At 44.4% G+C, this 15484-nt stretch overlaps 4 protein-coding genes across 4 annotated transcripts; 3 read left to right on the top strand and 1 right to left on the bottom strand.

Annotated features, from left to right (window-relative positions):
- The first annotated feature begins 993 nt into the window (after positions 1–993).
- LOC110875316 (serine/threonine-protein kinase PBL27) lies at positions 994–4324 on the top strand. Its single transcript, XM_035977347.1, has 3 exons — positions 994–1203; positions 1243–2084; positions 3169–4324. The coding sequence occupies exons 1-3, from the start codon at positions 1019–1021 to the stop codon at positions 4263–4265; spliced, it is 2124 nt and encodes a 707-aa protein (XP_035833240.1). The 5' UTR covers positions 994–1018; the 3' UTR covers positions 4266–4324.
- A 1491-nt stretch (positions 4325–5815) lies between these two features.
- Positions 5816–6790, bottom strand: LOC110875317 (probable protein phosphatase 2C 51). Its single transcript, XM_022123514.1, has one exon. It carries the CDS (start codon positions 6755–6757, stop codon positions 5816–5818), a length of 942 nt encoding a protein of 313 aa, XP_021979206.1. The 5' UTR covers positions 6758–6790.
- Positions 6791–7740: 950 nt separating this feature from the next.
- Positions 7741–10617, top strand: LOC110875318. The gene has a single exon (XM_022123515.1). It carries the CDS (start codon positions 7741–7743, stop codon positions 10615–10617), a length of 2877 nt encoding a protein of 958 aa, XP_021979207.1.
- Positions 10618–10662: 45 nt separating this feature from the next.
- Positions 10663–13386, top strand: LOC110875319. The gene has a single exon (XM_022123516.1). It carries the CDS (start codon positions 10663–10665, stop codon positions 13384–13386), a length of 2724 nt encoding a protein of 907 aa, XP_021979208.1.
- The last annotated feature ends 2098 nt before the right edge of the window (positions 13387–15484 follow it).

Below are 15484 nucleotides of genomic sequence, written 5' to 3'. Positions count from 1 at the left end.
GTATTGAGAAGAATGGGTTTGAGGGAGAGATGCATTAGAAATGCGGTTTGAAAATACAAAAGTAGAGAAGACGTTTATCTAAGAAGATAATTGACAGAAGTGAGTGAGTGACATGTAATAATTGAAAATTACATATCCCCATGCATTTTGAATTTCAAATTACCCGCATTTCAAAACAGTTGCTGCTCGGTATACATTTACCAAAGGAAGCATCTGATACTTTCTTATAGAAAACGGTGGTTTAACATTTGGAATGTGGGCCAGACCATTTGAATACACAAGATAGTGGTCTGAAATCAAATTAAAGTGATTTATATATTAGGTTTTATGATGTAATAATGAGATAAGAAAAGCCTTGTTGAACATGCTCTTTAGCTGACACATCAACTTTTCTTATGTTACTTGAATTTCTGCTTTTATAAAAAGTATAGATAGGTTTAGTTTGTTGATTAATCTAAACAAATATGTCAGACCCAGAAAAAAATAGGATACGGCTAAATTCATCGTTCTCTATCTCTCCTACTAAATATAAAGGGAAATTATATTTTAATAGTGAATCCCACTCTATATTTATAAGAGAAAAAAAAAATTGGGTGGGGTACGCGGCCAGCAGTGGCGAAGCTTGAGATTTCTGACCGGGGAGGCGGAAATCACCGGACCTAAAAATTTCTATAAACAGGGGGGTCGAAAACATATATACCCAAAAATTTCTATACGAAAACTACATACTTTCCACTACTGAGCGAAAAGTTCGGGGGATCGGCCGCCCCCTTCCGCCCCTTAAAAGCTTCGCCCATGGCGGCCAGAATGGTTTGATTCGTTCAAAACGCCTCTTCAGAAATGTTTATTCGAGAGGAAGATGTCAACGGCTGTTCGAAAAAAAAAAAGGAAAATGTCAACGGCCCCACATAATCTGTGTTTCTAAAGTCGTCCATCCTCTTTTATAAATTTAAGATCATCATCCATTTAAGAGTCATACCTTTCGATATCTCCTTCTACTTCTACCTCATCAATAATTATGTTTCATGCTACTGGCAATGAATCTGGGCCTTCCACCCCTACCTCTACCTCTTCCTCCTCTTCTTCCATGCAATGGTCACAACTTTGCCGTCACTTTGAATTTGGTGAAATTCTTTCAGCAACAGAAAGTTTCGCAGAATCATTAGTGATAGGGCGTGGAGGTTTCGGGAAAGTATATAAGGGTAATATTTACAATGGGTCGACTCTTGTGGTTGCAGCCATTAAACGATTGGATGCAATGTCCAATCAGGGGGCATCCGAGTTCTGGGCTGAAGTTGAAATGCTTTCCAAGTTGCGTCACTGTCATCTAGTTTCTCTGATTGGTTACTGTAATTATGAAACAGAAATGATCCTTGTGTACGAATACATGCCCCATGGAACACTTGAAGATCATCTCCACAAACTTGGTACTCCTCTTACTTGGTGTGAGCGACTCATGATTTGCATAGGTGCAGCTCGTGGATTGGATTACCTCCACACTGGTACCGGGATTGAATTTGGTATTATACACCAAGATGTAAAAAGCTCCAATATATTGTTAGATGAAAGTTGGGCAGCTAAAGTTTCAGATTTCGGGTTGTCTAAAATAAGCCCAAGGAATCAGCAATCGAGTCATGTCAGCACACTTGTCAAAGGCACTTTTGGGTATTTTGATCCAAATTATTTCGCCACCGGAAAACTGACGACTAAATCTGATGTGTATGCTTTTGGGGTGGTATTGTTGGAAGTGTTGTGCCGGAAGATGGCAGTGGATGACAGTCTTGACTGGGGAATAGCAACATGGGCTCAAGACTCGATCAAAGAAGGTCGTTTGAAGGATATAATTGATTCTGCTATAAGGAGTGAAATATCCCCAAAATGTTTAAAGCAGTTTGTTCGAATAGCAGAAAGATGTTTGGATAACCATCCAAAGCTTCGTCCTACTATGGCTGAGGTTGTGCTTAGTCTTGAGTATGTACTGAAGTTGCAAGAGAACACTAATAATGTGTCTCATAGTGCAAGCAAAACAATATTTGGTAGGATGTTTAATAAGTTTTCCTTCACTGACAATGGCCAGAACTCAGGTATTACGAACTCCCAATTTATATGTGCGTAGATTCTTCAATGTGTGTGTCTATGTGGGAAAAGTAATACTAATTATGCCGAAAACATACTGAAAGAAGATTTCACGACAACCTTATTTCGTTTAACAAACAAACTTTTCGGTCTTCTTGTCTCCTCTTCTGTCCTTTCATGGCATCCATTGTGATGGAATGTTAACTCTATAAAAGTAACCGGAGCATAATAACTTTTAGAGTGATAGATCTGCAAATTAAACCAATGTTGAGCTAGGTATTCTAAACGATACTGTTCATGGGAATGAACGGACGAGAAAAAAAGTGTTTTTGATTCTATAGAATTGGTTTGATTATAGAAATAGAAAGTCGGACGTTAGTTGGGTTCGTTGGTTAAAAAACCCGCTCCTTGTCATGTATGTTCTTGTCCTTCTAGCATTTTGCTAGTTGGTGTCTTTTATATATTCAGTTGTTAAAAAAAAAAAGATTGAGCTAGGGATTTCAAGACCTGGACCTACGTCAGCTTGGATCACTCGAGCATACTTACTGTTGGGGTACATTGATGTATAAATCGATATATATGACTTCCCATATAAGTCTAAGTCATCTTATTTGATAGGCAAAAATGCTATGAGCAGGTTTTGTGTTTAAACAATCAGGTTTTGGGTTGGGTGAGTCTAAAGAAGTCGGATCCAGTGGCGAAGCTTGAGATTTCCGACCGGGGGGTCGAAAACGTATATACCAAAAGTTTCTATAAAACCGGGGGGGGGGGGGGGGGGGGGGGGGGGTCAAAAACGTGTATACCCAAAAATTTCTATACGAAAACTACATACTCTCCACTAACGAGCGAAAACTTCAGGGGGTCGGCCGCCCCCACAAAGCTACGCCCTTGGGATCACAGACATTTGGCCTGCCTAACGCATTTAGTAAACAGGTTGGTTATAGATAAACGGGTCAAGTCCCCGACCTGTTTAAAATTATAACCTCACATTTTTTTAATTTACAAGTTTAAGCAAGCCACCCGGTTTAATCTGCCTACAACTTGTGTTTGGAAGCTTTCTTGTTAGATAAAAAGTAATGTGTTTCATTACAGGTATGGATTTTGACTCTCTAATGCCCAAGAAGCCCCATATAGGTATCGATTTTGGACCCCTCATGTCCAAAAAGAGAAAGCAACTTATGCTTAGACAAAAATTCTTCCAACAAAATGGTGCTCTGTTATTAGAAGATAAACTAAAAAATGGTGTTGGTTCCATAAATATTTTTCGAGCTGAAGAGATAGAAGAAGCAACTATGAATTTTGCAGACAATATGATTATTGGAAGAGGTGGTTCTGGTACTGTGTACAAGGGAGTGCTACCAGATAACCGTGTGGTAGCGATCAAGAGGTCCAAAGTATCTGACGAAACACAGATGGAGCTGTTCATTAATGAAATTCTAACTCTTGGACGAATTAATCACAGGAATGTGGTACAGCTTTTGGGGTGTTGTTTGGAAACTGAGATCCCGTTGCTAGCTTTTGAATTTGTTTCTAACGGCTATCTTCATGATCACATTCATAATAATAATAGCAGCACAAGAAGATTGTCATGGGATAGCCGTTTAAGGATAGCACATGAATCAGCTGGTGCACTTGCTTATCTTCACTCAGATGCAACAATGACCATCATACATACAGATCTGAAGTCAGCGAACATTTTGTTGGATGAAAATTACACCGCAAAAGTTGCCGATTTTGGTGGCTCAAAGTCACTCCAAAGATTGGAGGTTGATGATCCTGTCACTACACTAGTTCAAGGGACGCTAGGTTACTTGGATCCCGAATATTTTCATACATCTCAACTAACAGATAAGAGTGATGTGTATAGCTTTGGTGTGGTTCTTGCAGAACTCATAACAGGATCTAAGCCCCTTAGCATGGAAAGACCTCAAGAAGAAAGAAATCTTGCAGCATATCTCCTAACTGCACAGAGGGAAGATCGGTTGACTGAGATTATTGATCCTCGTGTTTTTGAGGAGGCGGAAAGCTATGAGCAGCTAGAAGCAGCATGTTCCCTGGCATGTAGATGCCTTCACATGGAAGGTAAGAAGAGACCTAGCATGAAAGAAGTGACCATGGAGCTTGAAAGAATAAGGAAGATCAGAAATCCTTGGGATAGCGAAGCCTATGACGAAAACCTTAATGATTGAATGGGAACAACTTGATCTTAATGATTTTATTTTTGGCACTAATAGCAACACCTTTACATTGTAGCTTTTATAATTACTTAATGTCTATTATGGTGCATAATTTGATGTTTCGGTTAGCCGATAAATCCCAAGTTTCAAATAACTGAACTCGGCCACTTACACAATTTCCTCGGTATAAAGGTCCAGAAACAACATAATAGTTTGTTTATATCTCAGTTCAGTTATGCAGCCGACATTTTCTCACGCTAACTTGTCCACTTGTAATCCCGTTAGTAGGGATGTTCAAAATGCTCGTGTCTCGAGCCTCGCTCGAAGTTAACTCAAAAAAAGTTAAGAAAAAGCTCGGTTTGAAATCAGCTCGGTTTTAAACGAGTTGGCTCGGCTCAGTTTGTAAACGAGCCGAGCCCGAGCCAAGGTAGGTTCGATTCGTGGCTCGCTCGTTCGTTAGTTGGCTCATAGGCTCGCTTGTTTAAATTAAACCCCAAATTATATATGTGTGTGTGCGTGTATATTCTAATATATTTAAGAAATGTTGTTTAATTAGTAACATGACTCTTTTTTATCAAAAAAAATAGATTTGATTTAAAAAAATATATATATTAAGGTAAGCAACATATAATCTTTTCTTCTTTGTTTTATTTATAGTTTGCTCAAAATTACTATTCTATTAGCCTAAATAATGTTTTATTTTACTAGCCTAAATAATGTTTTAGTTATTGTTTTTTAGTTTTATGTATATCATTATGTGTAAAAAATACAAAAATATAAACTTTTTCTTAAACAAACGAGCCGGTTTGACGAGCCACGAGCTGGCTCGAGCTTTTGACGAGCTAAGCCCGAGCCCCACCTCTCAGCTCGTTAACAAAAATGAGCCGGCTCGGTAAGATTCGAATTTTAAACGAGCCAAGCCTGAGGCCACCGGGGTTCCGTTCGGCTCGGCTCGTTTATAGCCCTACCGTTAGCACGCCAGTTGAGGTTGGATCCAAGCTTAGCACCACTCATGGCGCACTATTTTCTGACGGTTGGTTGTACTGGAGCTTGGTTCATTGCTTCTAATTCAAAAATGTTGAAACTAGTGTACAGATTTGTTGAAACTAGTGTTAAGTTTAGTTTTCAGTTTGTTGTTAAAATTGTTTTGCGTTGAATTAACGAGAACAGTGCATTGCCATGTAGGATCTTGGAAATCAAATGTATATTTAAATGTGTCGATGATTTACACTGATGAGCTATATAAACCAAATATCAATGCCAACCAGACATTTAGTAATAAAAAGTTGAAATAGTCAAATTACCAGATTGTCTGTCCACATAATTCTGCCCTTGGGATCCAACAGTAGACAGATTCTGTAGCCCAAATGGAACTACAACAGCTGCCACCATGGGCGAAGCTTTTAAGGGGCGGAAGGGAGCGGCCGACCCCCCGAACTTTTCGCTCAGTAGTGGAAAGTATGTAGTTTTCGTATAGAAATTTTTGGGTATATATGTTTTCGACCCCCTTGTTTTATAGAAATTTTTAGGTCCGGTAATTTCCGCCTCCCCGGTCGGAAATCTCAAGCTTCGCCACTGGCTGCCACATTATCCATACTTCCTCTTTCAAGAGCGGTATCAACAATGCAATCGGCTAATGAGTATGAACATGAAGGACTGTATTGCAATTCCAAGGGGGCGGGAGTATGTAAGTCCCATAATAGATCACATACATCCTGTGTGCCCAGCTTTTCAAGAACACCATCAGAAACAGCCACCAAATAACTATCATTAGCCGTCAAAGGTTGCCAATCGGTCACCTCAGGAACAGATATAACACCAAAGCTTTTAAAGGGCAAATCACCAATAGAACGTGAAACAGCCAAGTGACCATTGACTCGCGATACACCAGCCCATTCAGAGACATAACCGCCAGCTGCTTCTACTCGAGATCTTTCATCAACCCTGTCGGGATGGTGGTCCATTGTTAACTCTTTCGCAACAAAATGGGGCAAGCCCCCCAATTTAACATTTCTATAATCTTTCATGCGTATAGAAGCACCCTCACGTCTTCTCTTTTCATACAATCTCAATAACGTAGCTTTAGCCTCATGAGGAGATTGAAACATCTCAGAGCATAGGAAAGCCTTTGAGTCTCCAACATTCGCAGCTAAAATTTGATTATCTGCGATTAATATAACCGCTGCAGTAGAACCAGAGTTTAGGTTGTATCCAGAAGCTTCCTTACCAAATCCGGCATCAATATCATCAATCGCCTTCAACAAAGATTCTTTCAAGATTTCCAAGTGGAAATCTTCACTAAATATTTTTGACAATGTAAACTTAATCCTTCCGGTATGCAGCGCATAATCACCAAGATGCTCACCAGGCATTTGAGAGGCATAACCATGTCCCCCCTTATTTGGCAACATTCCCTTTGATATGTTGGACAAAAAAGAAAATGTGGTATCCAAAAGAAAAGAAGCATGGAGTGTGAAATACTCCAATAACATTTTTGAAGCCATCTCACTAGCTTCTGCGCCATTATGTCCGTCAAAAACTGCGACAATGGCAACTGATGTGTCTCTAATATCATTAGCGCCTGCAACACATGAGAAATAAACCATATGTAAAACGTCTTAATGATCATGAGAAACACAATACTATTTTCTACATAACTTCCAAAGGACCGAACGACTTGAGAAGGCAAAAATAGTTCCTAGCATTCCTACCTTGTATCTTTGTGTCATACATGAGTATGTCGTGTAAACACTAACTTATTTTTCCTAATATGAGTTATACAAAAATATCCATCGTAACAAAATATAAAAGCAAGAATCGATCAAAACAATTTTCTAAAAAACAGAAGCTTGCATAGCATATTTTCGAATGAATCAACGAGTACTATAAAATAAAGAAAGCAATGTATACTACCTGGAAAGGGAATCCGGAGAATGTACGATCTTCCAGATATTTTCGCCGGCCTTGACGTGTGGCTGATTGACATCTCCCTATTGTAGACTGTCTCCTTAAATCATGTTTTGGTAAGTGAGGAGGTGTGACCCGCATCGGTCACCCGACCCGGTTACAACCTTTTACATTAATATAAATAAAAAGATTTATTCTAGAATCTTCCATATCTACATGGAAGGTGCACAACTAAATCTCCCACTTTTTGGGAAGATCGTGTAAATCTCCAGTTTATCGGAGCGTATCCTGAAATAAAGGAAACCCTAATGGAAAACCTATAAATAGAGACAAATACGTAAGGTATGATCATCTAATTCCCCTACATCTTCCTCCCATATACTTCTCCCAAGAACAAATACTTATTCTCACGCCGGAGGGTGGTTACAGGAATAACCTCATTCCTGTAATGAGTCCTAACGGTGTTTCTGTTTTGCAGCCACTCGTTCAAGTCACTAATCATTGAAGCTATTGGTGTTGTTAAGGTCAGTGTTTCTTCATTGGCGCCATCCGTGGGACCATAAGAGCAACAAAGAACTTCATGGCAAGTGATCAGAACATGGCTGGTCAAAGGTTGACAAATAATAACTTGGCGCTGGGGGCGGGAAGCGGAACCACCCCACTATCGTCCCCGGCCGTTACCAGATCGTTAGATCCAGAGTTCGAGGCAGAAGGGCCGCCACCGGGGTTTGATAATATCACCACCGTCTCTTCACAGGCCGTGGTTACAAACCCTTTCCTCTATATGCCCTCACAAACACCACCTGGGAGGATGGAGGGGACAGGCGGTAGCACCTCTGCCCCAGGGACTGCTGTCTTCTCACAGACTTCGCGCCTTTACTCCACTCCAGTCATCACCTCGGCGAGTCCCAGTATCTTAGTATCTGAAACCAATACTCCCCAATACTACCAACCGTTGGTCTCCAATCCAATGCCACCGCTGTATTCAGCCGCACTTACGGCGGCGTTATCTACCCCACCTCATCAGCCGGTCATCATGCCAACCGGAATAATGAATGCCCCTGTTACACCAGGAAACCAAATGTATTTCCCGGGGTATTGCTACGCGCCCCCTTTTGGGTATCTACCCTCATACGGGGGAACAGCTTATCCGCCTCAGGGAACAACACAAGGAAGCTCTCAATCGCCATACGCGGCCTACATGCCGCCGTGGTGGAACTTTCCGACGCCACAGCCAATGTATACCCAAGCGCCAACTGAACCCGTGCACAACAGAGAAAATGCGGTCAGACCCCGGTTGACTCCTTTGGAAAACTCCGGTCTAGGAACAGGTCCCGCCCCGGGTGTGAACATCCCACCTACACAGCCAGTGAATGTAGAAGATGACGAGTTAACCAAGCCGTACAAGCCAGTAGATGCAACATTCCGATCCAAATTCACGCGTAGGATCGCTGAAGCCCCTATCAAAGAAAAACCGAAGATGCCCCAAACAGTCGGCAAGTACGATGGCCTCACTGACCCGGACGATCATCTTAATTTATTTAAGAGCGCGGGTGAAGTGGCCTGCTGGCCCATGCCCCTATGGTGCAAAATGTTCGTACAAACTTTAGTGGAAGCGGCACGAGTATGGTGGGACAGCCTTCCCACGGGTGAAATAGATAGTTTTGAAGATTTGGAATCAAAGTTCATCCTACAGTTCAGTCAACAGCGCCGACACACAAAAGATAGGAACGAACTACTCCATATCCGTCGTCGAGACAATGAGACGGTGGAAAATTTCATCATCAGATTCAACAAAGAAAGCCTGGCGATACCAGGCGTCACCAACGATTTGGCATGTGGAGCTTTCCTCCAAGGGGTTAATGATGACGAGTTACTGAGAACGTTGCATGGAAGGGACGGGGTACCCCCGACCATAGACGAGATACTGCGGATAGCCAAAGTATACGTTATACAGGAAAAAGCGGTAGCGGCCAGCCACGCGGCTAACAGAAAGAAAGAAGCCCTGAAGAACCAGGAGGAAAAAGATAACCGGGGGTCCAAGAGCAAGCACAGGGGAGACCGATATCAGCGAAATGACAAAGACTCGCGGTATGATAGACACCGGAGCTCCTACTCAAGGAATGAGACGTCAAAACCTCGGTCTGAATATCCCAATCTAAGCAAGACCCCGGCAGAAATTCTCGCCTCAGAAAACCTCAGGCTCAATCCACCAAAACCACTAAAAGACAACCCGAACAAAGATACGAGCAAATACTGCGAGTATCACAAGGGGAGCGGACACGACACTAACGATTGTTTCCAGCTTAAGAAACAGATCGAATATTTCGTGAAGTCAGGAAAATTAGCACACCTAGTGCGAGATATCAAGCAGGGCCCGCCCGTGGTCAAGGAGGAGAACGATAAGGCGGCAGGAAAAAGGCCGCGCGAGTTGAACATGGTTCATGCCGGTATAAAAAGAGGGGCGAAGCGGAGTTTCTCCACGCTCGAACCTTGGATGTTGGCAACAATGACTATCGAACCACGAATGGAAGATTTACATCTCACCACGGACGCCCTGATCATTTCTGCGGCGGTAGGAGATTACCGTATGAGGCGAATCCTGGTCGACACCGGAAGCTCGGAAGATATCATCTACGAGCATTGCTTCGATAGAATGCAACCAGAGGATAAAAAGCTGCTCGAATCAGTACATGCTCCTATTAAGGGTTTCACAGGAGAAAAGGTGGATCCTATTGGTCAAATCACCTTCCCGGTAACTTTCGGGCAAGCACCCAAAGAAAGAACAATACTACTAACTTTCCTCGTGGTCCGCGCCGAGTCATACCACAATGTGATTATCGGAAGGTTCACCTTGGGAAAGTTAGATGCCATAGTCTCCACGGCGAGAGGTTTTATGAAGTTTCCAACACCGCAAGGTATTGCTACCGTATTTTGCGACAGAATTGGAGAAATATTGGATACCAAACGATGTCGCCAAGGGCCCGCGGGGGCCACAGGACCAGAAAGGTGGGTATTGAGCACACGCCACCCGGACCAAATGGTCACCATCGGCGACACTCTGTCCCCAGAAGTAAAAAGCGATTTGAAACAATTGCTAAAAAGAAACGCAGACATTTTCGCTTTCGAGCACGCTGATATGACGGGAGTCCCTCGCGATAAAGCGGAACATAAACTCGCCACGCTCCCAGGCATTAAGCCAGTCGCCCAGGGTAAACGCAGCATGGCCCCGGATCGCCGGGCAGCGGTCGTTAAGGAAGTACGCAAGTTAGTGGAAGCTGGAATCCTCAGGGAAACACAGTACCATACTTGGGTGTCTAACCCGGTCATGGTTAAGAAACCCGATGGCACATGGCGGATGTGTATCGACTTCAAAGATCTGAACAAGGCGTGTCCAAAAGACGCATACCCGTTGCCTGAGATTGATTTAAAGGTTGACTCCCTGGTGCCGTATTGATACAAGTGTTTTTTGGATGCGTATAAAGGGTACCACCAGATCAAAATGTCCAAAGAAGATGAAGAGAAAACAGCCTTCCACACTGACGTTGGCATCTTTTGTTATACCAAAATGCCTTTTGGGCTACGGAATGCAGGTGCTACCTATCAGAGGCTCATGGACAAAGTGTTCGAAACACAGATCGGGCGAAACTTGGAAGTCTATGTAGACGACTTGGTAATAAAGAGCAGCGAAGAAAAACAAATGTTGGCAGATATAGAGGAAACTTTCCAGCGGCTCAGAGAGTACAACATAAAGTTGAACCCAAAAAAGTGTTCTTTTGGGGTGGAAGAGGGGAAATTTCTGGGGGTAGTAGTCACCCGCGACGGCTTTAAAGCTAACCCAGAAAAAATAACCGCCATATCGCGAATGCCTTCCCCCCGAACGCTGAAGGAAGCTCAAGCCCTAAATGGACGACTGGTAGCAATCAACAGGTTCCTAGCAAGGCATGCTGAAAAATCATTGCCATTCATAAAAACGCTAAAAGATTGCCTCGACAAAAAGAATTTCAAATGGACCGGCGAAGCGGAACGAGCTCTGCAGGAGATGAAACGCTTCATAGAAAGGCTGCCCACGCTGACCGCACCTAGACACGGTGAAGTGCTAAAAATGTATCTAGCAGCGGCCCACACAGCAGTAAGCGCCGTGCTCATGGTTGAACGGGAAGGAAAACAAACGCCAATATACTACATAAGCCGGGTGTTAGCAGGGCCTGAAACGCGCTACCCTACGCTGGAAAAGCTGGTTTTAGCATTGGTACACGCCACGAGGCGATTAAGAAGGTACTTTCAGGCACACCGTGTACAGATCTTAACTAACTATCCGCTACAGCAGGTCCTGCACAAACCGGAGGTCTCGGGTAGGTTGGCCAAGTGGGCTATCGAGCTGGGAGCCCTAGATATCGAATATCAGAAACGAACGGCGGTTAAGGGGCAAGTAATTGCTGATTTCTTAGCCGAAATACCGGAAGGAGAGATAGTTACGGACCCGGTCATCCAAGATATACCAGAGACCAGCACAGCGAGGCAGACTTGGAAGTTGTACACAGATGGATCATCCAGTGGAAAGGGATCCGGGGCAGGTCTGATGCTGATAAGTCCGGACCAAATCAGGCTAATGTACGCTTTACGTTTTGACTTCGAGTGCTCTAACAACGAGGCGGAATACGAGGCGTTACTGGCAGGGTTGCGAATGGCAAAATCCATGGGGGCAGCCAGGGTAGACGCGTACGTCGACTCGCTGCTGGTCAACAATCAAGTCAACGAAACATATGAAGCAAAAGACGAGGCAATGGCAAAATATCTGGCAAAAACCAAAGAGCTCATGAATTCTTTCGACAAAGTCACACTTAACCACGTGCACAGAGGGAAGAATCAGATAGCGGACGCCTTAAGCAAACTCGCCACCTCCGGCATGGAGAGGGAAGTCAAAGTTGAAACATTACAGACACCCTCAATCGAACCACGGAGCGTTTCCGCTGTCACAATAGAAGAACCCTGTTGGTATACCCCGATCCTACTTTTTCTTAAAACAGGCGAGCTGCCCCCCGCCAAGGGCGAAGCACGAAAGGTACAAACGAAAGCGCTGCAATATGAAGTCAACGATGGTGTCCTGTATCGAAAATCTTACTTGGGTCCGCTGCTGCGATGTGTTTCCACGGTAGAAGCGAAATACCTCGTCAGCGAAATACATGAGGGTATATGCGGTATACACGCCGGGCCTCGAGCAGTGGTCGCCAAAATTCATAGCGCGGGGTACTACTGGCCCAGGATGCACGAAGACGCTGTCAGAGAATTGCGACGATGCCTCAGCTGTCAGAAGTTCGCCCCTCAAACAATTCGGCCCAAAAATAGCCTGGTACCAGTGACATCAGCATGGCCTTTTCAGAAATGGGCTGTAGATATCGTGGGACCTTTCCCACCAGCTCCCGGGAAATTAAGATATTTAATCGTGGCGGTTGATTACTTCACCAAATGGGTGGAAGCGAAACCTTTGGCTAAGATAACGGCGGAAAACGCCAAAAAGTTTCTCTGGGAACACATTGTATGCAGGTTTGGCTTACCACTCTACCTGGTGAGTGACAATGGGACGCAGTTCACGGATAGAATTTTCCAGGAATGGTGCGCCGACCTCCACATTCAGCAGATCTTCACATCGGTAGCACACCCACAGGGTAACGGACAGGTGGAGCGGACGAACAGGAGCTTGCTAGAGGGTATCAAAAAGCGGCTAGGACACGAGGGAAGCTCGTGGGTGGAGGAGTTGCCACATGTCCTTTGGGCGCATCGAACAATGCCCAAGACTAGCAACAACGAAACCCCATTCAGCCTTACCTATGGAATGGAGGCGATGATACCTGCTGAAGCAGGGTTGCCGTCGTTACGCCGCCTCAAGGTAAACAACAACAATGATCAATCGCTGAGAGAGAGCCTAGATTTGTTGGAAGAGAGGCGCGAGGCGGCCGCTATCAGCGAGGCGCGATACAAAAAAGCTCTGGAAAAATATTACAACAAACGGGTGGCCAAACTAAGTTTCAAGGTAGGCGATTACGTCATGCGCGATAATGAAGCAAGTCGAATGGAACCGGCGGGAAAACTGGGCCCCAACTGGGAAGGCCCCTATGTCATACAAGAAGACCTGGGCAAAGGGGCCTATCGCCTGTCCCGATTAGATGGCACGCCGGTCCCGCGCAGTTGGAACATCGCCCAGCTGAAGAAATGCTATTTGTAATGCCTTGCTCCTAACAGCAAGAGTTAATCACCTCCTCCAGCTCACACTTGTAACCCGTGACGGGACTTTTCTCTGTTTTTCCTTTTTTGCTTAATGCAAGTTTAATAAAGATTTAAATTCATCTACTACAAAAGTTACCATCGCACAATGAATGCATTAACCGGTAAAAATAAAACCCTTAAACACGAAATATCTTTCATTATAAGTCATTGGGTAACCACAACAAGCGCTTACGGCGGGTATCTTGGTAATAGATACATAAACCGCCCCAAAAATAGATAGGCATCGTCACATATACATAACCTATCTCAAAAAATTAAAAACCAAGTACTTGTCCCTGTTTTTAAAAAACCAAACATAAGGGAACCAAAATACAGAACATGTTCATAAACACCTATTGAGGAAGGCTGGGTGCCATCACCACTGCAGGGGTAGGCACCCCCACCTCATCACCATCGTCTTCCTCCACCACCACCACCACAGGGTTGACGGCCAAATGACCAGCTGAGCCACCAACCATTTGGGATACCGAGCCAGAGCCATCCATCTGCTGCCTCCTCGTCCGACCACCGGACTGACGTTGGTATGTCAGACGATATCGCCATTCAGGGTCCACCGGAATTAAACCAGTCAGCATATCAGCCGATAGCTGCACTCCGGGATCCTCCGGTTGAGGATCCAAAATAACAAGGCTTTGACATGCTCGGTTGGCACGAACCGGAGCAGCATTTGGAATGGGTCGCCTGCCCCTAAGCATCGATCTTGTTACCGGATGCTGTAACATCAACAGGCCATCAGCAGCATCAAGCACCCGAAAGATTTCGGAAAGTCTTTGCCTGTATCGCTTCCTTTCCATTGCACAAACATAACCAAAAATGGAAACGAAGGGTAAATTTATAGCAATAGTTAAAAAGTTTTGACAGTGGTGACATCAGATACATTAATTAAAAGTAATCATCACAAGTCACAGAGCCATATTTTACAAGCCGGCGGTGTCAGAAATCATGACATCTGCATTAATTTAACTGTCAAATCAAAACAGAAAATGGGCACTAAACCCAATTCAAACAGTGTCAACAAGAGTACACAACAAGCAACAAAATGCATAACGGAGTAGTTAGTCTTCTTCAGATTCGTCCGCGGGGTCCAGCATCAGACGCAGAGATTCTATTCCATCCTCATTAACTTTATCCATCAGATCGCCATAACACGGTAAAGGCTCGGTATACGCCGCTTCAAGAGAACTCGCCATATCAGCCTGTAACTTATTCTTGATAGTTTGGAAATCCGGCGGCACTCTTTCCACTTGCTGGCAATCCATGTAACCTTTAAGTACACCGTCATGATGCCCGGATTGGTAGGCAGCGGCGGAAAGACGGTCAATCAGGCTAGTAAAATGGGACGACTCACGCAGATATTCGAACGCCCCCACTAGCCCATTAGTTATCAACCAATTCCTGTCTCCCCGCATAGCCGCTAGCTGGCTGGTCAAATCATCGATCTCTGCATGGGATTGTACCAGCGCGTTCTCCACCTCCTTTAACTTTGAAGACGACGATGCAGCAAGCTTGTTGTTCTGGGTGACAAGGGAGTCACAATGATCCTGCATCTCCTTGAATTTTGCTTCACGCTCCTCCAGCTCTCCTTGCATCAGTCGGATCTTGGTATGGCAAGCCTCTACTTCAGCTGTCAAATCCTGATACCGCTCCTGAACCTGGGACACAAAATCAGTGTCAACACGAAATTTTTCCAATTGGGCTGATAACTCGTGTCTCACCTTCTGAGCCTCCGCTACAGCCTTACGTTCTAACTCCTCTTGCACATTTTTCGCCTGAGCCAAAACCCGATCTTTTTCCGCCATATCGCGGGCCCATAAGATCCTTTCCTCAGCAAGATGATTGGTCACCCTTCGCAAATCTTCTTCGGCCTTATTTTTCTCCGACAAAAATCGGGCCTCTTTCATACCCGCAGTTTGCAGTTGACTTTCGAGGCGATGCTTGTCATCCCTCAGTTCTTGGATAGTCGCCCGGGCCTCATGAAGTTGAGTGTTATCACGCACCCACCGGCGCCGAATCTCTACCAACCTGCGAGGTAGGGT

This window comes from Helianthus annuus, chromosome 9, assembly GCF_002127325.2.
Source record: "Helianthus annuus cultivar XRQ/B chromosome 9, HanXRQr2.0-SUNRISE, whole genome shotgun sequence".
NCBI classification, from domain to species: Eukaryota; Viridiplantae; Streptophyta; class Magnoliopsida; order Asterales; family Asteraceae; genus Helianthus; species Helianthus annuus.
This window is presented reverse-complemented; position numbering and strand designations above follow the sequence as displayed.

What these genes read in the sequence shown, in the direction of transcription:
- LOC110875316 (XM_035977347.1), top strand. Translation starts at nt 1,019, where the DNA reads ATGTTTCATGCTACTGGCAATGAATCTGGGCCTTCCACCCCTACCTCT. An exon ending in TTCGGGAAAGTATATAAGGG is followed by an intron (nt 1,204 to 1,242) that starts TAATATTTACAA and finishes GGTTGCAGCCAT; the next exon opens with TAAACGATTGGATGCAATGT. An exon ending in TGACAATGGCCAGAACTCAG is followed by an intron (nt 2,085 to 3,168) that starts GTATTACGAACT and finishes GTTTCATTACAG; the next exon opens with GTATGGATTTTGACTCTCTA.
- LOC110875317 (XM_022123514.1), bottom strand. Translation starts at nt 6,757, where the DNA reads ATGGCTTCAAAAATGTTATTGGAGTATTTCACACTCCATGCTTCTTTT.
- LOC110875318 (XM_022123515.1), top strand. Translation starts at nt 7,741, where the DNA reads ATGGCAAGTGATCAGAACATGGCTGGTCAAAGGTTGACAAATAATAAC.
- LOC110875319 (XM_022123516.1), top strand. Translation starts at nt 10,663, where the DNA reads ATGTCCAAAGAAGATGAAGAGAAAACAGCCTTCCACACTGACGTTGGC.